This window comes from Aristolochia californica, unplaced genomic scaffold (genome assembly GCF_029961685.1).
Source record: "Aristolochia californica isolate CCGP_79_NKW_82.1479 unplaced genomic scaffold, dmAriCali1.0.hap1 SCAF_1, whole genome shotgun sequence".
Lineage (NCBI taxonomy): Eukaryota > Viridiplantae > Streptophyta > Magnoliopsida > Piperales > Aristolochiaceae > Aristolochia > Aristolochia californica.
The window spans coordinates 52,496,968-52,524,267 of NW_027181770.1; the positions used below are offsets into that span (position 1 = coordinate 52,496,968).

General features: G+C 38.8%; 5 protein-coding genes across 8 annotated transcripts; 4 read left to right on the forward strand and 1 right to left on the reverse strand.

Annotated features, from left to right (window-relative positions):
- Positions 1-261: 261 nt before the first annotated feature.
- LOC137950642 (uncharacterized) lies at positions 262-3,078 on the reverse strand. Of its 3 annotated transcripts, none has more exons than XM_068797234.1 (4): positions 2,891-3,078; positions 1,247-1,451; positions 660-786; positions 262-559 (listed from the first exon to the last, which is right to left on the reverse strand). In XM_068797234.1, the coding sequence occupies exons 2-4, from the start codon at positions 1,429-1,431 to the stop codon at positions 479-481; spliced, it is 393 nt and encodes a 130-aa protein (XP_068653335.1). In that variant the 5' UTR covers positions 1,432-1,451; positions 2,891-3,078; the 3' UTR covers positions 262-478. The 3 variants fall into 3 exon arrangements, with proteins under 3 accessions (XP_068653335.1, XP_068653327.1, XP_068653318.1); XM_068797226.1 differs by having other exon boundaries at positions 1,247-1,462; XM_068797217.1 differs by having other exon boundaries at positions 1,247-3,078.
- Positions 3,079-3,457: 379 nt separating this feature from the next.
- On the forward strand, positions 3,458-6,453 carry LOC137950632 (31 kDa ribonucleoprotein, chloroplastic). The gene is made up of 4 exons (XM_068797205.1): positions 3,458-3,849; positions 4,383-4,484; positions 5,587-6,018; positions 6,236-6,453. Exons 1-4 carry the CDS (start codon positions 3,490-3,492, stop codon positions 6,296-6,298), a joined length of 957 nt encoding a protein of 318 aa, XP_068653306.1. The 5' UTR covers positions 3,458-3,489; the 3' UTR covers positions 6,299-6,453.
- Positions 6,454-7,426: 973 nt separating this feature from the next.
- Positions 7,427-11,753, forward strand: LOC137950659 (protein CNGC15b-like). 2 transcript variants are annotated; one of them, XM_068797246.1, is made up of 8 exons: positions 7,427-8,390; positions 8,593-8,670; positions 8,839-9,388; positions 9,486-9,698; positions 9,797-10,086; positions 10,167-10,278; positions 10,603-10,839; positions 10,908-11,753. In XM_068797246.1, exons 2-8 carry the CDS (start codon positions 8,642-8,644, stop codon positions 11,607-11,609), a joined length of 2,133 nt encoding a protein of 710 aa, XP_068653347.1. In that variant the 5' UTR covers positions 7,427-8,390; positions 8,593-8,641; the 3' UTR covers positions 11,610-11,753. The 2 variants fall into 2 exon arrangements, with proteins under 2 accessions (XP_068653347.1, XP_068653356.1); XM_068797255.1 differs by having other exon boundaries at positions 10,926-11,753.
- A 5,410-nt stretch (positions 11,754-17,163) lies between these two features.
- On the forward strand, positions 17,164-18,069 carry LOC137948616 (uncharacterized). Its single transcript, XM_068794716.1, has one exon. It carries the CDS (start codon positions 17,164-17,166, stop codon positions 18,067-18,069), a length of 906 nt encoding a protein of 301 aa, XP_068650817.1.
- A 2,338-nt stretch (positions 18,070-20,407) lies between these two features.
- On the forward strand, positions 20,408-26,747 carry LOC137960062 (pantothenate kinase 2-like). The gene is made up of 12 exons (XM_068807538.1): positions 20,408-20,541; positions 21,023-21,506; positions 21,804-22,092; positions 22,280-22,486; positions 22,645-22,703; positions 22,823-22,939; positions 23,047-23,166; positions 23,258-23,352; positions 23,453-23,543; positions 24,152-24,283; positions 25,840-25,952; positions 26,174-26,747. The coding sequence occupies exons 2-12, from the start codon at positions 21,252-21,254 to the stop codon at positions 26,265-26,267; spliced, it is 1,572 nt and encodes a 523-aa protein (XP_068663639.1). The 5' UTR covers positions 20,408-20,541; positions 21,023-21,251; the 3' UTR covers positions 26,268-26,747.
- The last annotated feature ends 553 nt before the right edge of the window (positions 26,748-27,300 follow it).

Sequence of the window (27,300 nt, forward strand, 5' to 3'; positions counted from 1 at the left end):
TAAAAAAGGTGGAACGATTCAACAAAGAATCGAGCAAAATTATGTCCCGGTTTCATGTTTCAAAATGCCACACATCCATCCAGTGGCTGTTATTGGTTCCCCTGTTATGGACTTTGTAGAATCAACCCAGGGTCCGGAGAAGACGAGATGATTCAGGGGTGGATTCGTCCCTCCGGAAGGGTGACCCAATCCCTACTCATTGACCTGACCCAGATGTAACCAGCTCTAAATTGGGTCTCATGTCTGGGTGACACAACAGTGGAGTGAGAACAATTATTTCATGCATTTCTGTTCATTTACATGTGGTAGGAGGATTACTAAGTATGGACGTTACTGTTTAGAAGCAACTTGAGATTACGATCTCATTTCCACATCAAAAATAAAAATTAAAAACCTGCCATTTACGTATATTGCCAAAGTCTAGAGAGATGCTCACACAAATTGATTGCTTCAAGCAAAACGACGCAAAGAGACAGTATCACTTGCCTGATGTCCCATCGTTCCGGCGGGGAATCCTTTTGTACTCGTAGCCGTTGATATCTACCTTCTCTTGTAAGGCCTAAAACAAGTAAATCTCCAGCACCAGTAAACTAGACCCAGGCAAGCAACAGCTCCAAAAAAGTCAAAACTGCTTAAGATTTGAGGCTACAGTCTTATACCTTGAGCTCTTCTTCTAACGAAATCTTCTTTGGTTTGTAGCCCTCTAATGGCCCAGTCCTTGATAGTGCTTTTGTGGTTTCAATCATCGCCCATTCCTGATCGTCTTTCACCTTTGCCACTTCTTTACTGAACCATACACACAAACACCACGTTAAGTACCAACACCACAATTATACACGGGGCACCAATGACCACAAGATAACAAGAAAACAGATGCTCCAAAAATAATAGCATTCCTGATGCCATACTACCATTAAACCCCAAAAGGACTCCATTCAAAAACATCGCCCATTAAAGACAATGCTGGTAACACGAAGGGTGAACAAGTGTTTACATGCTAGCCCCAGGTGCTGAAAGTTAACATGAGGAAGAGAATGGCGTTTCAACCAACAAACCAGAATGTTGGATTTTGCAATTTTTAACCATCAGATGCCTGGCATACAGTTTCCTTCATTACATTTTTCAATGACTCATCTCTAATGTTGCCTAGTATGATTCAGTTGAAAAAAGCATTAGCTACAATATTGAAATTACAGCGAAAACATGAGACCATAAACAAGATTATTTGTTATTTGCAATAACTTACCCGCCTTGTAAAAGATGAGCAAGTCCAACTGCCCCAAACACTGTAAGTGAAATGAATGGAATCCCATATCTGATAAATGGAGATTTCCGGCCCCATCTTTTAAACTGTGAAGCAGAACTTTGAATTCTAGAATGGGAAGGTGCTACCTCAACCTCCTTAGTGGAATTCGAAATTGTCTCACTCATTGTGCTTACACTATATAAACCTGCATCCAGTCTTAGCCCAAAGATGGTAAGAACTATGAGTTTTAGAGAGAGAGAGAGAGAGAGAGAGAGAGAGAGAGAGACCATACTAACCAGAAGACAGATAATGCAAGAACAGAAGTTCAAAATTTTTCAGAGGTTAGACTGAAGCCACAGGAACTTGCACCAAGTTAGAGATGATTGGGCTTTACCTTGGGACCATATAATATAAGCACAATATGAAGTGGCATCTACTTACCACATAAGAGCCACAATTTATGCAAAATGCCATCACCCCTCAAGCAGTCTTGCTGGCCCTTAGTCAGTCTAGCAAGAGCCATGACGTGGTTCTCTGATGTCCCATGCAGTTTGAGAGAAAACGGAGAGAAAAGGAAACAAAGACAAGAGAAATAGAAAGAAAAAGGGCATGAAATGAAAGAGGTTTTTCTTCTCTTGTTTAGAATAATGGAGAAAATGGGAGAGCAATTTTTAAAAAATCAAAATAAAAAACATAAAAAAAAACTATCACAATGCACATACTTTTCCTTATCTCTAAATGCAATGCATTTGTTGAGAACCCACCATTTCCAAAGCCAAAAGTAGATGGAGGATATGACAGAGGCCATAATATCACAATTCATCTCTTTATTCAATTCACGAAATTGGCTTAAATTATAGTAACATGGTTTCTTCAATTTTCAAATCCAATCTCTAATACTGAAATCAATGAGAGGGAGAGAGAAACAAAGAGAAAGAGGGGTACTTGTAAGCCAATAATCATGCCAGCTTTTGCGATAAGTCTTGAAATAGAATCCTGCTATAAAATGTCATACAAATTTGATAACTCAAAAGTGGCTTCACGGAGATAAATTTCTTCGTTGGATTTCAAATTTCAAAGTTCAGCCAGTCTTGAAACATGAAATGTTAACAAAATATCCACAATTCAGCGAAAACAAATAACCTACAGGTAAAAGATTGGTTCCCGTTTAATTCCATCCTTCCCAACTCTCAACACTGATTAAAACACTAATTCAAAGCATACAATTGTAGAAGTGAGCTTATATATATCAACAAAGCCAATTTCTAATAAATTATGCAAAACCTGAACGGGAAATGAGCAGCTCTTCTGATTGAATTCTCCTTATCCGCTAAGAAGCATATTTGACAATTTTCAATTGAAGGAAGAAGAAACTAAACCCTCAGAAATGTTGGATTGGAAATGTTACAAGTAGGGTAGAACAAACTTGTCTGACAACAAGACTGAGACGATGGGATCCACGTACAGGTTTGAAAGAAAGGAAGAGGTAGTCGTTCTGCATTTTGAGTGCTTGTAATTCTCTAAGGGGCCGTTCCACAGTGAAACTGACGAGGTCGTGATTCGCTAGTATTTCCTACCTTGCTTTGCTTCTATTAGTTCTGGTCAGAGAGTGAAAAAAACCAAAGACAGGGGTGAAGGACCTACCTCTAAGCCCAGTGAAGCTATGGACTGTTGTCCGCCGATGGGATCCTCCGCAGCTGAGAGAACGAGGGAAGCTGGAGAGTCAAATTGAGACTCGTTGGTCCAATAACCAAACTCGGGGCGAGTAGGAAGCGATTTGACTAGAACAGAAGAAACGAGTCCTAGTGACTTGATTTATCCTGTTCAAAATCTGATCCGATTCATCTGAGTTATGAGTCGACTTGGTAAATCCGAAAATCATGATATGGAAAAGGTTGAGCGACAAGTCTGTAAAAGCAGAGATGGGAATGAAAATTGAAACCCTAAACCCTAAAACTTTCCCAAACCTGACCCGTACAGGACGTGGCATTGCTTACGCCGTTCAGATTCATCCCACTCGATGCGCCCGTACGGTGGAAAACTGAAACCGAAAAATTGGAAACTACAAAACTACCATAAAATATCTCTGTTTTTCGTAATTCTTTTACTTTCGCAAGGGTATAAAGCTCAAAAACATATCTTCATTTTAGGGCATTGCCACGTCACCACCCTATCCTTCCAACTCGTTAAAATGCTCTCGCCTCTCCTCATCTTCTCCATTGCCACGAGCACCGCCTAGCAGTATGGCCTCTGCTCTCCTCCTCCCTTATCTTTCCCCCAGAACCCTAGTCTTATCCAAAAATCAGCCTCATTCCCTTCCCATCTCCTCCTCTTCTGTTTCTTTGACCTCGGTTACGAGATTGAGGACACCTCTCTTGTTCTCTCCGTCAATATCTAAAAATGCCCCGATTTTCTCCTCGAGCTTTTCTCGAAACGTTGCGGTTTCGTCGGAGTTCGACCAAGATGAGGTCTCTGGAGTGGAAGAAGAGGAAGTTCGCTTCTCCCAGGATTTAAAGCTATTTGTCGGGAATCTTCCCTTCAGCGTCGATAGTAGCACTCTTGCCGGATTATTTGAGCGCGCTGGGAATGTCGAAATGGTCGAGGTGAGTTACTTATGACTAGGATTTTTTTTAACTTTTCGAATGATTTGAGGAGTTCAGGATGATAGATGCTTGGTAACTCGGAGAAGAAAAATTATACTTATTTTGTTAAAATATTACCTTAAGGTAATATACAACCATGTATGAGGATTAAGGTGCCCCAGCAAAAAAATTTTTTTGTCTAGTTTATATCTATGTGAGGATCTTAAAAGAAAGTCTGTTCGTACGTAGAGTTTAAAAAGCTCGGAGCACAATGCATGCCATTCAGCCTTTTGTAGGCAATTAACGATGTCATTTTCCTATTAATTGGTCTTGAGGTTCGTGGAAATGTTAAATTTAAGCGAATAAGAAAGACTGAAAAACTAACTGAAGCAATACAAATTCTGGTTATAAGGTTTCTACTTGAAATGAATGAATTCTTCCATTTTCATGCTTTCCGCATGCAACATGAAATGCTTTTCTAAAGAACTGTATAACAAATCCATCATATTACATTATGTATCTATAGTAGAAATATTGATGTCTTTGGACTGCAGGTTATTTATGACAAGCTTACTGGAAAAAGCCGAGGGTTTGGGTTTGTGACAATGTCAACTGTGGAAGAGGTTGAAGCAGCTGCACAGCAGTTTAATGGCTATGTGAGAATTTTTACCTGTTAATGGTGTATGTATGCATGCACCTTCTTGTTTGTCTGACACATTTGATTTTTTTTCCCTGATTTTCATTAAATTTTGTTTTATATGCTTGTCTTTTTGTCTGCTTTCAATTGGAGAGTATCGATTTCTCCTGTTCCTTCTGCTTCTTCCACATAAGGTTTCATGGATACCTGAAGGTCCACTTTCATGTGAGATCTAGTTTTACTCCTTCATCTGGTGCTGCTGAAATGCTTAAAATAGGTAGCTGAAAGGTTATATTTAAGGAGATAAGTTTATTTGTTGTTGTCTATCTGGTCTGAGCAATTGGCTATTTGCCATCCAGTTTGGCCCATTTTTTTTTTTTTTTTTGACTTGTGTGGTTGAAAGTCGTGTTAAAACAGTTCCAGTTGGGGGGGTTTCATAATTGGGCCAAATGATTTTAACCCATAGCATCCTGCAGTTAGGAGCAAGGAAACATACTACTTATTAATCTATCGTTTTGGTTTTCAAAATTTTCTGGGTAGATAGCAGAACTGACTCTTCCCCCAAAAGAAATATGGAGCTAAAGAGTTAACTTTGTAGAACTTCTTGATCAAGTTGAATTGATTTGGGCATCGTTGAATCTTAAAACATTAGTTGAGAGGTTTCTGATATTCTAAAGGGCTCGAGTTGTGTTAAAAAGTACTCATTAAAATGCTTAGCAGGGTTTATTAGTATTTACTGGATTTGCTTAAGGTTGAAATCTCTTTCTAGTAACTTAAATCCTTATCATATTAAATCCTTATCATATTATGTTTGCATAGTCTCTTGTGGGTGCACAAGAACGGTCACTGAGACGCTGTTTCTTTGCTCGCTGAAGAAACATAAACGCAAGTTTCTTGAGATCTAGGCAACATGTGCCTGGTGGGCTAGTTTGACTAGTATTTCCAAATATCCAAACTTATCTGGCTTTATCATTACATTTTTTTTATAAAAATAATAGATAATAGTCATGAGTGTGCTATTGAGGGTGATTATGAGGAATTGAATGTTTGAATTATCATTGCAACTGCTATAACCGCAATTTTTTCCTTGTCTTTGTCAACTGATTATTCTGATGCAACAGGAACTTGAGGGGAGATCAATAAGAGTGAATGCCGGTCCTCCACCCCCTAAGGATGAATCGAGGGGATTCAGGGGAGGTGGTGGTGATGATTCGAGGGGATACAGGGGAGGTGGTGGTGATGATTCGAGGGGATACAGAGGAGGTGGTGGTGATGATTCGAGGGGATACAGGGGAGGTGGTAGTGATGATTCGAGGGGATACAGGGGAGGTGGTGGTGGCAGCAATTTTGGTTCTTCACACAGAGTCCATGTGGGTAACCTACCATGGAATGTGGATGAGTCGGCCCTTGAGTCCCTATTCGGCGAACAAGGAAATGTTGTTGAAGCTAGAGTGATTTATGATAGAGATAGCGGCAGATCTAGAGGCTTTGGTTTTGTAAGTTACAATACCGCTGGTGAGGCTAACAGTGCAATTTCATCACTTAATGGTGTGGTAAGTGGATTCTGTTCTAGTTTTCAAGAGAAAGCAATAACAAGAGCAATGAAAACAACTCTGCCTGCTATCCCCACTCTATGGGAGTCTACCTTTTTATTAATTTGGATGTTGGAATTAAAAGAACTCACATGAATGCATATTTTATTTCTTAATTGCTAATTACTTTCCATGTTTAAATTAATGCGATATTTTAACATAAACTTGGGTTGTGCAGGAGTTGAGTGGGAGATCCATCAAAGTAACAATGGCAGAGTCAAGGCCAAGGCGCCAATTTTGATCAGTTAGATGATATGTGGAAAGCAGGATACAGTTGTTGTTCTTTGTGTGAGGGCTCCTGGGATAGGTGCTTTGTTTTAAGACATTGGAGCGTGTACTTTTTAAGAAATTAGGATCTATAAGAGGTTGAACTATCATTAGGCTTCTTTCATGTTATTATAGAGCAAATATCTGCAAGTCATGACTATTTATCTACACATCAGAGATGCTCTACTCTCAAGATTGCACTGATTAATAGTGCCAACAGAATCTGCTCATGAGATGAAAAACGCATGATGTTCTCTCTTTTATGGAGGGCAAATTTTTCCCTTGTCTTGGCCGAAATGGGGATGGGAGGGCAAATTCAAAGGAGTTCTTTAAAAAAGCAAAAAGCAAAAGAAAAAAAATACTAATGGAAGCGTACTTTGGCGTTCCTTCTCTCGCCCGCAACCTTCGACCGTCTCTCGTCCTGACTGCCTCCTTTTAACAAAACGAGCTGCGTCCCATTTCAAGATTCAATTATTGCATCTACGGTTTTAGCCGAGCTCGTAACTCGTACGTTGCCCTTTTACTTTTCTTCGCCTCTTCTCCGAATAAAGTGGAGTAATCACAGAAAGTAAAAGGAACAGATTAGAAAAAGCAAAAGCTGAAACTCTCCATTTCCCTTCTCCCACGCTCCTCTTTTTTATTTTAAAAGCCATAATGTCAAGCAATTAATGAATTAATTATTACCCTGTTTGTCTACAGCTGCTTGGCTCGTGATGGGTTTTGGAGATGAAACAGTTCAGACTGAGCGGCCAATTAATGACTGTAAAAATCGCCGGCCAAAGATTCCGGCACATTTCCTTAATTGCCTCAAGCTGTTACTGGGCGAGATCCCCGCTGCCCGGCCTACCGAGTCATCTCCAACTCGGGCGAGTCTCGCTTGCCACCTCCATTACCACTGCCGAAGCAAGAAGAAGCTGCGGCGAGAAGCGAAAAAGCAAAAGACGTCAGTGAAGTTAAAAAACTCTTCAAGTAAAAAAGAAAAAGTAAACGCCTCCCACGCGGCGAACGGCCATTGAACATGATGTGTTAACGTAGTCAACTCCTCGTAATTGTTAAAAAACATAAGGAAACTGGAAACAGCTCTCCTCTGAGTTATCTCTCTGCCGTCTGCGAGTATGGAGATCCATCTTCCTGTTTTTCAGTCTTTCTTTTTCTTTTTCTAGTTTTTTTTTTTTTAGTCGAGAGGGATCAGTTAAAGAAGGCGAGGCTCTGGATTCATCGTTTCGGTCCATGTCATTTTTCTGAGAAATTTTGGAACTGGATAGATAGATACACGTTTTCAGGAGACAAGTGACGAATCAATACATGCTTGATAGAGATATCACATGAGGATATGATTGGTGTTCGGAGTTGAGCAATGATAGTTAACTTCTCCCTTGCTGTTTCCCTCTGAATTCTTCAGACTTTCCTGGGGTCTTTCCCCGCATCTGTTCTTTGCCTGAGATCAGACTTATCACCGGAACTCGTCGGTTCAGTTTTCTGTACATTAATCTGTCTTTTAACTTATTCGATCCAGATTGTTGAAGTATTGTGTTGTACATTGTTATTCTGAATCTGTCATGAGCCCTACATCCTTCTTCCATAATCAATTGAATATCTTGAGACGGATGGTATAGGAGGTACTGATCTTCTGTCCAGTAGTCAAACTGGGCTTCTATCTCGGGTCCTCTCTCTAGATACACAGTTTTTTCTTCGTCTGACATAATTTTTCTTTTCTTTTACATTGTCTGAAGAATATTTTGCTGTCTAAGTTTCGGATCTACATTTTTTGCTCATCAAGTTCATCTCAAGAGAAAGAGGACTGAATTCACAAGTTTCTCAGGCAGGTTGCTGCAAGCCTGAAAGAAAGTGAATAGGAAGTTTCAGGAAATTGATTATTTCAGTTATCTTTTAAATTTTGATGTTCCAAAAGATTTAGGAAATCAGCATTGCAATATCGAAAAGAGTCAAGTAACTCTGAAACTCAAGGAAATTCAATGTCTTCTTCAAGTTTTTGAATCTGGAGATAGAAGCATTCAGAGACAGAGGGAAGCTACGACGAAAAGAAGAAGCTTCAATATTTAATGGTAGGTTTTACCTTTGACCCAAAAGTATGCTATACAGCTTTCCTTTTCCCCCCCTAGTTGCTCCTTATAAATCACAAGATTCCTGGTAAAAGTAGCTGTGGAATTGCTTTTTTTTCTTGTGGTTTGAGTGCCAAAATCGTGTCATTTGCTTCTGATCTCATGTAGCCAGCCAGATTTTACTGAAGCTCTATTGTCTTGCAAGGCGCACAGAAACCTGAAACTGACACCGCCTGGTAATTGACGGAAACACTATGGCTTTTGGTAATTCGAAATCCATCAGGTCAGCTTCTAGTTCTGCTCTTAGTTATCTAGAACTTCCTTTTCTCTCTCAATTGGTTTTGATTTTTGAACAGATGCAACCCAGTCTGTATGTCTTTCCGCAAATATCAATTATCTTCTATTAATAAGACATTCAACCAATCAAGAATGTCTTCAATTTCCGCTGCAGATTTCAAGATGACCCTGAAGTTTCAAATTTCAGTACAAACAGAGCAGATAACTTGGTCAAGCTCACCTATAAGATAGATGGGACTCAAATACCAGAACCAAGCTCAAAGAAAACCCAGTCGCCAGGAAGAACAGGGAGGTCCTTGAAAGCCAAAGTACTGTCCAGAGTCTTTTCCGAGGATTATGAGAGGGTGAAGAAGAAGATCTTGGACCCTCGAGGTCCAGTCCTCCATCGATGGAACAAAATCTTCCTAGTAGCATGTTTAGTTTCTCTCTTCGTGGACCCATTATTTTTTTACTTACCGGGTTCCCAAAAGAAAGCTTGTATAGATATAGAGATCCCCCTTGAGGTTGGCCTCACTCTCATACGCTCAGTAGCTGATATCTTCTATATGGTTCACATCTTCGTTCGTTTTCGAACAGCATATATTGCCCCTTCCTCTCGTGTTTTTGGAAGAGGCGAACTTGTTATTGATCCTTCAAAGATTGCTTCGAGGTATTTGGCAAAAGGCTTTTGGATCGACCTGGTGGCTGCATTACCACTTCCACAGGTGCGGAGATTGATTTTCCTTGCTTGAAAGTTCTTAAAAATGGTCTCTGGTTTCAAGCATCTTAAATATATGAAAGTTTTTCTTCTTTTGTTTTCAGGTCCTGATCTGGATAGTCATTCCCAACTTAAACGGCTCCATGATGACCAATACTAAGAATGTTCTCCGTTTCAGCATCATTTTCCAGTATCTTCCTCGCCTGTTTCTAATCTTTCCTCTATCGTCCCAAATTATAAAGGCGACAGGAGTGGTGACTGAAACAGCATGGGCAGGAGCAGCCTATAACCTAATGCTTTATATGTTGGCAAGCCATGTGAGCTTCGCTCTTACATTCTCTCGCTTAATCGCTTACTGACCCAACTTGGATTCTGCTTAAAAATTAACTTTGTTTATGTTCTGTAAATTTTGAAGGTCTTGGGAGCTTGTTGGTATCTGTTATCTGTCGAGCGCCAAGAAGCTTGTTGGAAGGAAGCCTGCAGGCTGGAAATCCCATCTTGCCATTACAGGTTTTTTGACTGCCGGGTGAAGAGTGATTTGAGGGAATCCTGGTTCAAATCGAGTAATATCACAAGATTATGTGACCCAAGTAGTAGTTTTTTCAAATTTGGAATCTACGAGGATGCAATAAACTTCAACATCACCTCATCGCATTTCTTCAGCAAGTATTTCTACTGTCTCTGGTGGGGGCTACGAAACTTGAGGTAACTAGCATGTTAGATCTTCTTTTTTGTCAAACCATAGCTTCAACTGGTTCGTTAATGGCTTCGATCAATCGATGCAGCTGTCTGGGACAGAGTCTCTTCACCAGCACTTACATTGGGGAAATAAGCTTCGCAATTGTGATAGCAATCCTTGGATTGGTGCTATTCGGACTGCTCATAGGGAACATGCAAGTACGTGCTTCTAGCCTTCTAGCAATTCTCTCTGATCTATTTCACTAGATCTTTATAACGAAGTTCAGATCCTCCCCTGTTCATCCATTACCAACGGGAAATTGAAATCAACACTTGAAATGGAAATGTTAAGTCTGTTAGTTGATTACCCACCCAGAATCCCAGTTAAGTAGGATTCGAAAAGCAAAAAACGGCATTTACAAGGTGTTTGTTTATCGAATCTAAAACCTGCAATTTTGCAGAAAAAGCTCGCCCATGTTCGTTCCGGATTTAGTGAAGCACAACCCTTTTTTCACCATCTTAATTGCGTCATCTATCTTGCAGAGCTATCTCCAATCCACGACTGTCCGACTGGAAGAATGGAGAATCAGAAGGATGGATACAGAGCAATGGATGCGTCATAGGCAGCTCCCGCAAGATCTGCGGCAATGCGTGCGGAGGTACGACCAATACAAGTGGTTGGCCACTCGAGGGGTCGACGAAGAGACTCTGCTAAACGGCCTCCCCATGGACCTCCGCAGAGATATCAAGCGCCATCTCTGTCTTGACCTTGTTCGTCGGGTAAGCTTGCTTCTGATCTGGTATCATACTACTCGGGTAAGCTTGCTACTGATCTGTTTAATTTTCAGGTGCCACTGTTTGACCAGATGGACGAGCGAATGTTGGACGCCATATGCGAGCGGCTAAAGCCGGCTCTTTGCACAGAAGGAACGTGCTTAGTGCGGGAAGGCGACCCTGTAAACGAGATGCTATTCATCATCCGCGGCCACCTCGATTCCTACACCACCAATGGCGGTCGGACGGGCTTCTTCAACTCTATTCGTATCGGCCCCGGCGACTTCTGCGGAGAGGAGATTCTCACCTGGGCACTGGACCCTCGGCCAGGCGTCATCCTCCCCTCCTCTACGCGCACCGTCAAGGCCATCTCTGAGGTCGAGTCTTTCGCGCTTATTGCAGACGATCTCAAGTTCGTCGCCGCGCAGTTCCGGCGGCTGCACAGTAAGCAGCTCAGGCACAAGTTCCGCTTCTACTCTCACCAATGGCGGACCTGGGCTGCCTGTTTCATACAAGCTGCCTGGCGCCGGTATAAGAAGAGGACTCTCGCATTAGAGCTCAAGTCCCGGGAGAGCTCCGGTCAATGGTCGCCGGAGCTCGCGAGCGGCTCTGGGGAGTTTCCCATGACCCAGCCGATAGCGGTATACGCAGCAAGGCTTGCGGCGAGTACTCGGAGGGTCGGAGCCAAGATAAGTGGGAATGATTCGGATATTGTTAGCTCTTTGCAGAAGCCGGCGGAACCAGATTTTACTGCGGAGGAAGAAGACCGAATGTAGCACAGAATGTCATTGCATGGATCACACTATTCGGGAATGTATACGACTAGAAATGTGTAAATGTTTAATTTTTCCACTCTTTTCTGAACAAAAATATGATTATTATTTGTTGTTTATTTGGTTAAATCTCGGTAATATGAGCCATTTTTGTCACCAAACCATGCAAATACTTGATGCCTCATCCAATCAACCATCACGCAAGCAAATGGATTCGTCCCCAAACTAAATTTACACAATGGAGAGAAAGCAAAAGTATCTTTTCTTCCAACCAGCAAGTGCAAGAACTCCACACAGACAGTTTCATGAGAATCGCTCACCATTTTGCTCTGTTAAACCAAAAATACCCAACCCAAGTAGGAAAAGGAGCAAGTATGAACTGTACGAAACAAGAACAAAAAAGCTCATCCACGCACTCTTGGAAGCGAGGAGTCCCTACAAAAAGCAATGAAGAAGCAAGGAGCCCTCCACCATCAGAGTTGAGTGGTAAAGGAGCACATGCCCTTGAGACGAGGAAAACATGACGGTTTGGATTAGTTCTGCATTAAGGTCCTTTTCATAGATACATTCGGATGTACTAGGACATTCGAGTGTCTCAAATATCTCTCAAGTTAAGTATTTTGTGACATTTGTTGATGATTTTACTCGAGCTACCTGACTATTTTTATTCAAAGATAACTCTGAAATTATTTTTAGATCATTTCATGCCATGGTTTCCACTCAATTTGGTAAAAAGTTAAAAGTCCTTCGTTCTGATAATGTCAGAGAATACCTATCAGGGGAATTTCAATTCTTCTGTAAGGATGATGGCATTATCCACCAAACATCTTGCTCTTACACCCCTCAACAAAATGATGTAGTAGAAAGAAAAAAAGACATTTCCTTGAGGTAGCATGTGGCCTACTCTAGTCCATGAAAATGTCCTATTTTTACTGGACTCATGCGACTCTTATTGCATGTTTTGTTATTAATAGGATACCATATTAAATACTTGGTCATAAGTCCCCATATTCCTTGTTAATTCAAGATGAAGACCCCTTCTCTTTTCCCTTGAATGTCTTTGTTGCACATGTTTCATTCATGTCGCATCCCACAAAAGAGTAAGTTGGATTTAAAGATTATTAAGTGTATTTTTTTGGGTTACTCTTGTACCTGAAAAAGATATGTTTTCTATAATCCTTCTCTTGTGAAATTCATTGTCTACAGGATGTCACATTTTTTTGAGAAAACATCATTTTATTCTTCTATGGATGCTCCTCTAGGTCTTTCATCTATTCAGGCGACTCCAAAGTCTATTATGCCACTTGATGCGGATCTTTCTATTCAGCCCCCTAAAGGCCGATACCACACTTGTGGAGTTGACTGATGCCTCTGAGGTAAGTCCATCTTCCCCTCTTTTATTTGGTCCATAGTTTGATAAACAATCCATAACTCTTAGAAAGGAACCCAAGACTTGTACTAGACCTTCTACCTCACATCCTATATCCAATTTTGTTTTGACCATTGTTTGTTTTCTTCTTGTTGTCTACTTCTTGCATTTGTCTCTTTTTTCTTTGTCCCACAGTCGTATCAGGAAACTCTAAGGCATCTAGGATGGAAGACAGTAATTGAAGAGGAAATGAATGCACTATATGAGAATCAAACTTGGGCCTTGGTTTCACTTCCTCTCGTCAAGAAGCCCATGGGTTGTAAATGGGCTTTTACTGTTAAGCACAATCCAGATGGTTTTGTAGCTTGTTTAAAAGCCCGTCTAGTTGCAAAAAGGTATACTTAGTGCTATAGAGTTTATGAGGAAAATCCCAGTGGCCAAATTAAATTTGGTAAGAATCTTATTATCACTCACTGCTAATTCCTCTTGGTCGGTTTATCAATTGGATGTGAAAATTACATTTTTGAATGATGATATTAAAGAAGAAATCTATATGCATTAACCACCTGGCTTTGTGGTTGAAGAGGAGTTGATATGCAGATTATGGAAGTCTTTAAATGGCTTAAAACAGTCTCCTCAGGCTTGGTTTGATAAATTGAGCCAATCAATGTTGCAGTTTGGATTCAACCGGCGCTCAGTAGATCATATTGTCTTTGTCAAGAATACCTTAAAGGGAAGAGTATTACTGGCGGTTTATGTGGATGATATTGTTTTAATTGGTAGTGATGTTGGTAGTATAAAAGAAGTCAAAGGGAAAATATGCAAAGAATTCAAAACGAAATATCTTGGACTTCTGAAATATTTTCTTTGGTATTGAGGTCTTCTAGTCAAAGCATGTGATCGTATTATCTCAGAGGAAGTATGTTTTTTATCTACTTGAGGACACATGGATGATGGGATCTTAACCGGTGAATACTCCTATGATGCTAACACAAAGCTATGTACAGGTCTAGTAAAGATGTTAATATAGGTAAATATCAAAGACTTGTGGGAAAACTTATTTACCTCACTGTGACCAGACCGAATATATCATATGTACTAAGTGTGGTTAGTCAGCATATGCATAAACTACAACTAACCCATTGGTAAACTCTAGAGAGGATATTGAGATATTTAAAAGGATTTTTGGGGAAGGGACTTCTTTATAAAAAAACATGGTTACTTGAACATTGAAGATTTTTCAGATGCGGATTGGGCTGGATCACCTGATGACAAAAAGTCCACTTATGGGTATTGTACCTTGGGCATGTTAGTGCCTAGCGTAAGTGAACTACGTTGGGTAAAATTTGTTAAAAGCCGTTAGTGCCCAGCGTAAGTGTTTATGGGTATTGTACCTTGGGCCTGTTAGTGCCTAGTAGCGTAAGTGTTTATGGGTAGTGTACCTTGGGCCTGTTAGTGCCTAGCGTAAGTGAAACACATTTCACTTATGCTGGGTAAAATATGTTAAAAGCCGTTAGTGCCCAACATAAGTGTAGGGGGAAAGTAAATTACAAATGTATTTCACTTTCCCCTGTTTTAGGCATAATGGGAGGGAAAGTGAATTCAGAGGGGTCGAGCTCTGAATTTACTTTCCCTCCCTCAATTACATCGGGCTCGGGCTGTCGGGAAGGCTCTATCGAATGAGGGTGGTTTCGGAGAAATTTTTTTTCTCTCTCGCTCACAACCGACCTTCGACAATTTCAGTCGCCCTTTGTGCGACCTATTTCCGGCGCTCAACTCTCTTCCTCTCGCCGTCCCCATCACTGACGACCTTCGGCGACTTCTATCCCCTCTCTGCAACCTCTCCAGCTTCTCTCTTGCTTGCAACCTTCGGCGAATTCAATCGCTTCCTCTACGACCTCTCCCCGGCTCGATTCAGAAGAAAGTAAAAACTTCTTCCTATAAATCGATGGTTAATTGGCCATTGTAGGTCTTTGTACAGAATAGTTAGCTATTAAAAATCATTATTAGTATTTAATAAAAGCAATATATTTTACATAGTCAATCATGTATGGGGTATGTCTCTTATTTGCAATATCCTAGTCCTCCTCCATGGTTAGCTTGACTGAATAAGGAATAAGGAGTTTCGTTGTGGTAAACTTCTATTTACGAGGTTTCATATTTAGATATTACAAAAATTTGATTCCAATTTTAATAATATAAAAATAATCATTTGTTTAATTGTTATATTTAATGTATTTTATTTATTAACTAATATTAATTTAATTTTCTAAAAGTCAGATATATCAAAATATTTTATTTAATAAATAATTTATCTGCACTTTACGCCACACTTGCAATTGTGCACACTAACCCCCCTAGTTAGAGGTAACCTGGTTACATGGAAAAGTAAAAAACAAAATATTGTTGCAAGATCCAGTGCAAAAGCATAATATAAAGTTGTGGCCCATGCAATCAGTAAACTTCCATGAATTAAATTTTTTCTTATTGAATTGAGATTCTATAAAGAAGCTTTTATATTGTGACAATCATGCAGCTATTCACATTGTTTCAAATCCGGTCTTTCAAGAAAGAACAAAACATATTAAGGTAGATTGCCTATTTATACGGGAGAAATTTCAAGTTGGTATTGTATCTCTCAGACATGTTGTAAACATACTTACGGAACCAGACACATCCAAGATTCAAACCACAATATGTGGCAAGTTTTGGGTATCTAAAATTTTTTCTCTCCCCTGCTTGAGAGAGAGGGTTGGAGGGTAAAGGGTAATGATGTAATAATTATTTCTTCCTGAATTCATGGAGTAATATTACGTTTGAAAGCTTACATCTAAAGAAAATAATGGGATGGGAGACCCAGGCGAGTGCGAATCCGTCGCTCTTTGTCTCGAACTAGGGAACACGTCGTGTAAGAGTCCCTCGTCGCCCTCGGATTGCAAACGCTTAAAAGAGATAGAGAGCTCTTAGAATTGAAATCTTGTCAAATAACTTATTAGATTTGATTGACAGATGGGTGGAGATTGTTGGGCTGTTTCCGTTGGTGAAAGATAGCTACAGACCCGTTTCCGTCTTACACCGCGCGACGCGAATAGTTATTCGCAACGCAGAAGTAGGAGACCCTGGACTCGTGAAAAATCAGGAAACGCACTGATTCGCTCTCTCTCCCACCAAAAAAATCGGGAAACAAGATGAAACGATAACAGAGAAACATAGGAGTTACGGGACTCTTACATTCTCTCTTCGTCTATGTGACGCACAATTGGCAGCGTAAATACAGGATAGGATTGACACACCCACACTTGATAGCTCAGAAAAAAAAACACGTTAACAATTGCAAAAAGAGAACCTGAACAGGAAATCGAATTTGAGAGAGAGTAAACCATTGCATAAATCGTTTTTTCCTCGCTTATCTGCCTCCTCACATCTTTCCACTCCACTCGGTTTTGCTGCTTCAGGTTAGTTCTCGGCTTGCTTTCCATCTCTGTTTGCAGTTCTTGCTGCTCGCTGATCAGTCTCTCTGCTTCCTCTCGGTTATCTTAATCAAGTTTGCTCTCCGCTTACTTTCCTTTTGTTTGTTTTCTCTATTTTATGTTCTTGCTGCACGCTGATTAGTCTCTCTGCTTCCGCTCGGTTCTCTGCTTTGCTTTCCTATGCTATTCTCTGTTTGTACAAATTTGTCTCAAATCTGTTTTTTTTTTTTTTTTTTTTTTTTTTCTAGAAGGCTACTGAGCTCTTTCTTTTCGCTACGTTTCTGCTCGGCCTTTCGTTGATCTTTCTTCTCTCTTTGTACAATGCCATGTTAGCTTTTTTTAGTGCCTCGGACATTGAGCCGACGTTGTAGATATGCTTTACGACCCCTTCCAAATTTTTCCGATGCCGGAAAACAGCAAAAGGACGAAGGCTGTTTTCCCTGTAACCTATTTCCCGCCGGCTCAATGCTGGCAAAATAGGTTTTTTATTTTCGCTTTTAATATAAAAATAAAAATAATTTTTTTATTCTGTTATCTCGTACTCTCTTATTTTAAATGATTTCTATTTTCTAAATCTTTTTGTTTCCTTTTTAATTTATTTTAAAATTATTGTCTATTTATATCTTCCCTTATATTTCGATATTCATCTCATGCAACAAAAAAAAAAAAATCCTCTTCTCTCTGTAACTGTTTTTGTGCAGGGAGATTTCATATAGAAATGGATATGGGAGTGTTAAAAAAGAGGAGGAATTCCTCCAGTGACCACTACCCTCGTAGCTTGTCCCAACCTGTGAGTGCGAGGGAGACGACTTCTGAAGTACTCGACGATGACGATCTCGAGCTCTGTCTTTCTCCCCCGGCTGTAAGGCCTAGGCTTTCTCTGGATATGCAAAACAAGAGGCCCAACAATCATACCTCCATCATCACCGAACAGCCACAGACAGACGAAGTACACCGCGTGAATGGAGATTATTTGCTTCTTCCTCCTGCTGCCGAGAACCAAATATCCTCATTCATACCTCTACCTCAACCTCCCTCTTTTGCTTCTTCTTCCAACTCGGGCATTCGACAAGAGAAACCTGTGCGTCCGCGTCGAAACTCAGCCGCTGCCTCCGTCAGTAAGGACGAGTTTGTTCTTAAGCCATTCCCTTGGGCGACCAACCGCCGTGCCCACGTCCAAAGTCTCAACCAACTACTTATGAGCGGCATCCATGCCGTCAGCGGTGAGGTGCAATGTAAGAGATGCGAAGCTCGCTACGAGATGGAGTACACTCTGTGTAAGAAGTTTGAGGAGATTCAGGAATACATAGCGAGAAACAAGGCCACCATGCACGACCGCGCTCCGGCTCACTGGATGAATCCTGCCCTCCCTTCTTGCCGGATGTGCCAACAGCCCGGCTGCGTCAAGCCGGTGATTGCCCAGAAAAAGAGAGCCATCAATTGGCTTTTCCTGCTTCTGGGCGGAATGCTTGGATGTTGCACATTGGAGCAGCTCAAGTACTTCTGCAAGCATACCACCAATCACCGCACAGGGGCCAAAGATCGAGTGTTGTACCTTACGTATTTGGGCGTCTGCAAACAACTCGCCGGTGTTGATAATACCAGTGGCCTTTTCGAACGATAATATGTTATTTATTTATGATATATTTATTTTCAAAGTTTTTCTTTTCAGCCATGGCGGATTCTTCTTCCCCAATCATACCTTTCTTCCATGTTTAAGAGTAGCTTTTAATTTTATTTGCCTTGGATCAAATTCAAACTTTGGGAACTCCGTTTGTTTCTTTATCTGCTTCTCTATCAAGATATTAAATAGTTTTACTTATTTTAATGGATGATCTGATTCTATCAAGAAATCTCAGAGGTAACCCGTATGCTGTAGGACATCTATAAGACAACATACAGTGAATTTTACTAAAACTCATTTGTCTTCCATGAAATCAAAATATTTTTTGAAATTGTTCCCAGTAGTTTTAATTTATTTTTTTCATTTGCATCAACAAAAGAGCGTTCAGAAACCAATCCTTTGAAAAGAAGTCTTTATTTCCTCACTTTCTTCTTGTGTTTCATCATCTTGCTCATTTTAATTCCTCTCGATTCACTTCTGTCTGTTTTCCATTCATGGAAAGGTTCTTCTTTTCACTTTCATAGGTCCACTAGTTATCTCATGTATCAGGTATCTAGGGGTTTTCTAATAATCTGAACTGATTTTGTTGGTTTTCCAGAATACATTCTCGTCTACTAATAGAGGCAGAAATCTACAATGCAAGACCCCCCCGAATGAACAATAACCAGCATTCAGTGAGTCACCCAAACCCTCAGACCTGCTGCTGGATTTTCAACATTGCTCATAAGAGTTCAAGCTCAAGGTAGGTTAATCGAGACGAGGACAACCAAAATCTGACAAAAAGTTCCAAAGAAACGGGGGTTTAGTCAACAATGAACTTAAAATGAAGTTCACGCGCATTACATAGTTAATTCGATTAGGCCGTTAGTAATGAATAATGTTGGTGCTCATTTGAAAACAGTAGATCATCTACTCAGGTTAAAACGGTGGAATTGGGTTTCAACCCGATTTTCTGAATATTTAGCTTGAAACCGCACATGGGACACGTCTGTACATCCCCTGTCCAAAATATTTTCTATCATTTGCATCTCCGTTCTCCCTCTTGACATTCCTCTCCCAAAATTTTTTCTCCTACTCTCTTTCTCCCTTCTCCTTCTCGTCTCCCTCTAAGCTTTTCTCCCTTCTCGGCCTCCCTCCCCCGAATTTTTTTCCCTCTATCTTCTCCCTCTCAGCCTTCGTCGCAAAGCACGGGAGGCCGAGCTTCCGTTGCAGAGCACGGGAGGCCGAGGTTCCGTCGTAGAGCACGGGAGGCCGAGCTTAAGTCGCATAGCCTCTCGGCCTCCCTATCTTCTCCCTCTAGGCGTACCGTCGGAGCGCCACCTCCGTCGCCGTTGCCTACTAGCCCTCGGCGTCGTGAGGAAGACGACACTGTGATTTAATTTTTCCTAAGTTAGGAAAAAATTAAACCAGTGTTATAACTTCATTATATTTATTTTGTAAAATAATCCATTATTATTAATAAAATATATTTTTTTAATTTATTCAGTATATTCATTTTGTAATTACTTTATTAAATTAGTTGTTTAATAGTAGTAATTAAAATATTGTTAAAGTAAATATTTGATCAATTACTTTGGTTTAATTATCCCATTTTTATAATTAATTAAACCAATGGTTTCAAATTTTGTGGTAATACATTATTAATTAATAATACTTAAAAATATATATTATATTATTGATAAAATAATAAATTTATTTATTTATTTATTATTTATTCTTTTTATTACTATAATTAAATTAGTGATTTTTAATATTAAAATATATACTATGTTATTCAAAAATAATTTATTTATTTATTATATTTGCCTTATATTATTTTTTACTTATTTTATTTTATTTTTATAGTTTATTCTAGTCACACGTAATTATTATATTAATTTATTATAAATTGTACTCATTAATTAATATAATATAGTATTTCATTATTTAGTATATTAATATATTTTAATATTATACATTAAATCACATATAAGTATAGTAACCAAGTTTATTTTGGTTAATTATCTATTTACTTATATGTTCTATTTAAATATATTATAAAAAATTACTTATTTTGGTTAATTAGTTTTCTGGTGCACTTGAACTCGTCTACACTGACACCCAAGGAAATGTTGAATCAATGTCCCCCCTCAAAGGGTCAATGTGATTGAAAATATATGCATACACGTCACAGAGAAAAGAGAAACTGCACTAAAAATGTAATACAAAAATGAGTTTCCCAACAAGCTATGGCTATAGCTTGGCAGGAACAGTTAAATGATCCCTTTAATAAAGAACTCAAAGTGGTGATTGATAAACCAAATGTCTGTAAACACATTTAGTACCCAAAGATCCACGATAATGCAGACTAGTAGAGAGAGTGAGAGGAGAGGAGAGGGGAAGAGAAGTACTTGTTAATAGGAGCATGGATCGAAGACGGTGTTAGGAAAAGCAATGTCTAGCGGAGGAGGAGAAAGAAGGCGTCCAGAGGAGGTATGTGATGTTCTATAATAACCCACATGAAGCAACTAAAAATAATTCAACTTTGATGGTTGAATTAAAAATTGAGTATGTTTGAGCATAGTTTGATTTTCCTTTTTGGGTTTCGGGTTTCCCAATCGTCTACTTGGGCGACTACCGGGTAAAATTTGTCCATTAGAGGAATACAATCATACAAGTTTCTTCGAACTTGTGCTCTAGTTCGTTGCTTGGATTAACAAAAACAAAAAGAATGTTTGATTTCTAAGATACTGTTGATATGAAATATGAATAATCCGTTTGACCCAATAATTTGACCGGAAACAACATAAAAGACAAGGACCCGATTCGCGAATACGAACTGTTTGTCTTCTAAAAATATTGATCTCCTTTTTTCGTCTTTTCCTGAATGTTTCCCCCTTTATTATGGTGCAAAACGACGGCTGCTGTGAAGATTCAATTTGACATTTGCTTGGTTGCGTAATTCCACTCTCAGGTACAATGGACCGGGCAAAGATGGCAATCCCATTGAATGATGAAATCTTACCGCGCGTACAAAGTAGACAATCTCCAGCCGTGCTGCAATCCTGCAACAACGGGGAAATGAGTGGCGTTGGTGACTAAGGCGATCGTGTTTTCAATGCTCAGAGCGGTTCATTACATATATATAACGAATCAGTAGACGGAAGAGAAGGCACAAAGGGGCACGAGGGCTCAAAAAAGACATGGCGAAATCAGGGACCGGCGAAATTGATTACCGCACGGTCGTTGCCAAGGCTACGGAACTCAAGAGGGAGCTACGGAGCCTCTTGAGAGGTATTCCAGAGGGGGAATGTTCGGTCGAGACTTTAGAGAATGTAGTAATGGAGCTAAAAGAGACGTTGGAGAGAATTAATGTTGAGTTGAAGGATTTGAAGCGCATGTCGATAAAGGAGACACGCCATGTCCCTGTGCGTCCCCCGGTTGTTGCCAATAACAAGGTTTGCCTACTGATTACTCCGTGTTTTTAGAGGACAATCAGGTTTCGCCTGAATTTTTTTTTTTTTTTTTTTTTTTTTTTTGTTGTCTGAATTCTAGAACTGACTCTTGTAAATTAGTTTACAGTCTTTTCGTTTTTTAGGTCGAGACTTTCTTTCTTTTCTAATGATGGTGCTTCTGGTCCGTTTTTTTTTTTTTTTCTGATAGTCTTTTGGTTCATTGTTTGATGAGTCACACTGTTTTTCTTTTCAATATTTGTTCCACAAGAAAACGTGCATGATTTTGCTGCTTGGGTTTAGGAAATTCCGCTTAATATGGCTACCACGGCAGAGGGAAATGGATCGAAGGACTTGGATAGCAGGTGCAGAGAATTTAGTGCAACAAAAAGGAAGACAAAGGAAGACAAAGATGAAAGGAATGAGCCTGGGGACATGATGCAAGTGTCCAACCCAATCCGTTTCTCAAGCTGTCAGCTGCCGTTTGATATCAGTGGAGCTACAATTCATGGAAATGTTGAGGAGCGCAACCCAATGATTCTGTTGCCAAATCAGGCTAACAATGTCTTTCGTTTGGCATTGGATATTGGAGGTTAGAGATTTTATTAATATCTTATCCTTGTTCATTAAATGGGTCAAGCAATTGGTAGTGTTTTTTTCCCGGACTTGATTGTTTTCTATGTAAAACTGCTCTCTCTCTCCCCCACTCTCTCTGTTTGCAAACAAGCAATCATTCTTCAGATAGCTTCGTTTTTTATGAACTCTTGTTTCATTGGCAGGTTCTCTCACTAAATTAGTATATTTCTCAAGGCATGAGGATTGCTCAGCTGAAATTAGGAAAAATAGCACGCCGGAGAGGTTACGGATGTCCAATGGAAACCAGAAATATCCTATTTGTGGTGGAAAGCTCCATTTCATGAAATTTGAGACAGTAAAGCTAAACGAGTGCTTGCATTTTATTTCTTCAAAGCAGCTGCATGTTGGTGGTAACTGAACTTTTTGTTTTCTCTCAAACCTGTCATTAATGTCATCTTATCTGGTCACTTTCATTCAAAATTGGACGTGCAGTAGCTTTATCAGAATTTTCATTTCCATACATATTCCTTGTTTGAGCCTTTGACATGGTTTAACATAACATCTGTAGGGAGAAGTACACATTCATGTCGATCTGGGGCTTCCAATGACAATGGTGTGGTAATCAAGGTAATCTCATACAAGGAACTACTCTTTTTATATTGTCTATAACTTTTTGAATCAAATAGCTACATTAAACCCCATTTATTACTTTTGGACTTCATAAACTAACTGTACTGCATGTGAAGGCCACTGGTGGTGGGGCTCATAAATTTGCAGATATCTTTCAAGAGAGGCTTGGAATTAATCTTGACAAAGAAGAAGAGATGGATTGCCTTGTGAATGGAGCAAATTTTTTGCTTAAAGTAGGTAGAAGTGTCTGGATAATTCTTCAACTCCTTTCTTTTTTTAACATTCTGGTAAGCTATTTCTATAAATTTGTGTGCTTGTGGCTTTGAATCGCTTCTTGTAGACAATTCATCATGAAGCTTTCACACACATGGAAGGCAGGAAAGAATTTGTGCAAATTGATCAGAATAGTCTTTTCCCTTATCTTCTTGTCAATATTGGTTCTGGTGTTAGTATGATCAAGGTGTGTAATGTACTTGAATCTTCGTATTCCAAATTGCCAATCCAACCGTCAAGTCTTAAGAAGCTTTCAAAATACACTGATTGCAATGTAGGTGATTGGAGATGGAAACTTTCAGCGCGTTGGTGGGATCCATGTTGGTGGTGGCACATGTTTGGCCTTAGGAAAGCATTTAACAAAATGCAAAAGGTTAATTTGGTGTTTTCTTGAAGCCATTATAGTATAGATGTTGTGTTTGGGTATTATAGTATCTATTCTAACAAAATTCTGATATCATTTACTATTCCAGTTTTGATGAGTTACTAGAGCTGAGTCGGCATGGAGACAACAAAAAAGTTGATATGCTTGTTGGAGATATATATGGAATGGATTATGGGAAGGTACATCTTCACTTTTGTTTTATCTTTTGCTTTCTAAAATTAACTCTAAGAGGTATGTACCCTAAAATGGCCTTACGATGTCTAAAATAAATGTCCATCTTTTTTGTGTCATTTCAGCTGGTTTTGAGTTGAACATGCTATCATTGGTCTGGGCCGGATTCCAGAGCTCTGATTGATCTGGCCCTAATGACCAAAATGGGGTTTGTGTTGTTTGTAGGCTAGGTAAATGTTTCCATAGATGATTCAAGCATTCCCAGTGCTACAAATGGTCAATTAGATAATTTAGTGTGGATCACTTTAAGACATTTTTACTTTTGCTAGCTTCTGATGAATTAATTCATGTAGAATTTTTGGTTCAGTGTTGCCTTCACATCAAGCGCTTCTTTGTTGCATCCAACATTTTGTTTTAGGTGTCATATTTCCATTAGTTCTCTTTTTAATTTAATCCATATTCCTGTCATTAAGTGGGGCATCCTTCAGGTTGTTTTCTTTTTTGTGGAATTGGTGATTTGAGAAAGATGCTGAAAGTTATAAGTCTATTTGTCAGATTGTAGATGGCTAATTGGTATGCCGTCCCACTTTAATGATATGCTTCTGAATGGTTGTAGATTGGTCTCAGTAAATCAGCTATTGCCTCCAGCTTTGCAAAGTCGGTTTCTGAAAATAAGGAGCTTTCCGAATACAGACCTGAAGATCTGTCCTCATCTGTCTTATTAATGCATTCATATCTCATTGGCCTTGTGAGTTTCTCTAAGCTCAGTTGTATTTCTCTGATTGCAATTACAAAGATGTATACAACAGTATAAAATTTCACATTTCCAGTAGCTTTCATGTTATAATTGTGACTTGTGTGACTAAACTCAGGCTCTTCCTAGGCTTTTCTCCTGAAACATGTGCATGGCTGACTCCTGGCCTTGGTAATTAAAAAGATTAATTGACTCCCTGTGCGTCTATTCTTTCTCCACTTACTTTTTTAAAGAAATGGAAAAGGAGACAAAACTTAGTAACTTTTGAGAAGATTCAGTTCTTTTCCTTCCCCAGCCGACAATCTTCTCAAAAGTCAATTATGAACATTGCCTCAGATATGCACTAATATGTACCTTGTGTGAAATGACAGTTCTTGTGGATTCTTTTCTCCTATGAATTATGGTTCATATCCAAGGCCCTTAAGAAATAAAAAGAAACTTTCTTTTTTTTAGAGAAATAAAAAAGGCAAACTTCTGGAGGGGATTTTAAGTTTTTTAGTGGCACTAACCTTAAAAAAGTTAAGGAGCTGAAAGTGATATTATGAAAAAATTTGGCTGCAAAAAAACTGAGTGGTTGCTGTTTCTTGTATTTAGAATATGTCTTCTGAGAGTGTAGAATCCAGCGTACTGCACCTAGGATCATAGTGAAGTCTTCCAACTCGTCTGACTACTCATGTGAACTATTACTAATTTTTTGAACGACCCTCTAAATGACTAGATATTCTGTTTTAAGGACAAAAGAAAGCCACCTTGACCTTTTGATAACTGTGTAGAACTCTTGAGGATATAGGTAAGAAACAAAAGTCGCCTCTCTTCTAGTCTTGCAATCAAACAAAACGCCAAAATAAGTAAGTAACAAAAGTTTGTTCATTTGTTTATTCCTAAATAAAATAAGGCCTTCAAAATAGCCAGGATTTGTTTTTTAGTGAAATCGAATGGATCTTTATGGAAAGAGTTATAAAAGAAAAAAAAGGATTTTCCCATGGTGAGATTGACTCTTCAGTTTTTTGGATCTGGTATTCTTTGGTCTGATTTTTGTTTCAATTTTCTTTATATTATGGATATGTACTCTTTGCTGTTTTTTGAGCCTCTTTAATGGATCCTCACTTCTTTTTGCTCTCTCTCTCTCTCTCTCAAAAAAAAAAAAAGGATTTTTCCAGATTCATTTCTCCTTTGTTTTCATTTCTTATCTGTGTTTTGTTATTTGAGAGTTGCCCCTTTCCCCTTTACCACATTTTGCCCAATCCGGAATGAAGTGGATCTGGAGCAGATATTTATCTCTTGGGGTCAAATATACTTTTTTTATTATATATTTTCTCTGCCATATAAAAAATTAATAATCGATCCGGGAGTGAAAATCCACTAGGATTTGTTGGCTGTATATGATGTGCTTCCTTAGTAGGTCACCACCACTAATGAGCAAATTAAGTCCTCATGTGTTTTTTGGTAAATCGAAAAAAAAAAAAATGAAAAAGCGGCTATCGTTGTCTCTCATCTCTTGTGATTTTTATCCTGTTTTTATCTTGCTAACACAATTTAAGGGGTAGCAGATCTCTTCCTGGGTTGCACGTTTCTATGGGCTCAAGCGGATATATTTTGGAGGATTTTTCATAAGGGGCCATCCTTTCATCATGGACAGTATCTCCTTTGCTGTTAATTTGTGGTAAGAATCATAATATCCTTCTCAATAACATTTGCTGAATTTTTAGAAAGTACAAAGTTTTTTTGTTTTTGTTTCTTTAATATTGATTACACATGCAACCCCCCTGGTGAGACTTCACACTAGAGTTGAAGAGCCAAGTTATCTTTGTTCGTTTTAAAATGCAAAACTCCTTCCTTCAATGCTTCCTGAATTTTTTTTCTTGGAATATTTCTTCTTTTCAGCTCAAAAGAACAGGTGCAAGCAATGTTTTTGCGTCACGATGGCTTCCTTGGAGCTCTCGGTGCATTCATGAAGAATGATAAGAGCGGGATGTAACCCTTTTAATGGTGGTAGCCCTCATTCTTGTTGAAACCATAGTTACCGAAAACTCTTTTTTGGGTACTAAAACCATGTGGAAACCCAGAAAAAAAACCAATTTTTCTTTTCAGAAGCTTTCAAGAAAACATTTTTAAACTTGTACAGTGAAACCCTGTATCTTTGTGAAAAAAAATCGTAAATTATTACTTAGTAAGCATTATTGATAAGGATTTTTATAAATTAGTTGTATAGAAATTTCTCAAATGGTTTCTTCTATTTTTTTATTTTTTCAGAAGCTTTTTGTTTTCTTTTTTCTTTGCCGTTTTCCTATTTTTGTTTCCTATACAGGTAACTATGGTTGAAGCAAGACCCTATTGCAACTCTCTGAGCCATTAAAGTCTGCACATTGTAGCTCTGGTTTAAATTGGTTGAGAATTTATGCTTTAATCTATTGTGGTGTATTTACTTATGGATGGACTATCAGATTATGTAACAGGATGATATTTCTCAATGTTGATTAATATTACCAATTATTTGCATTCTTATGAACTTGGATGTCTGGTATTTTGTATTCTTGAGTTCAAAGATTTTGTTTACTCTCGAGTTTGACTTGTTACTTAACGAGCATTATTTCAAGTTTGAGTTCGAGTTAAACACAAGTAACAATTGAACTGAGTCAAGCTTGAACGGTAAGAGAATGAGTTGTCGTATCAGGACTCCTCTTGTAGGTATGGAATCGGTTCACCCTATGGCTAAGCTTTATTTACACAAAATCAGGCAAAGTGGAGTATGTTTAAGTTAGTATGTACAATGGAAAGTACAGTGTAAAATATTTTATTGTGTTAGTGTGTACAATAGAAAATATGGTAGAAAGTGGAGAAGGAGTTTATTAATAAAATACTTTGATTAAATTTAATTGATAGTTTTATTTAACTTTTTTAATTAATAAAATATGATAAATAATTTAAAAATTATTTATAAAAAAATCCCTAAACAAACATGTTTACTTTTAAAATGTCTAGATACATAATCAAATTCTTAATTTTATAAT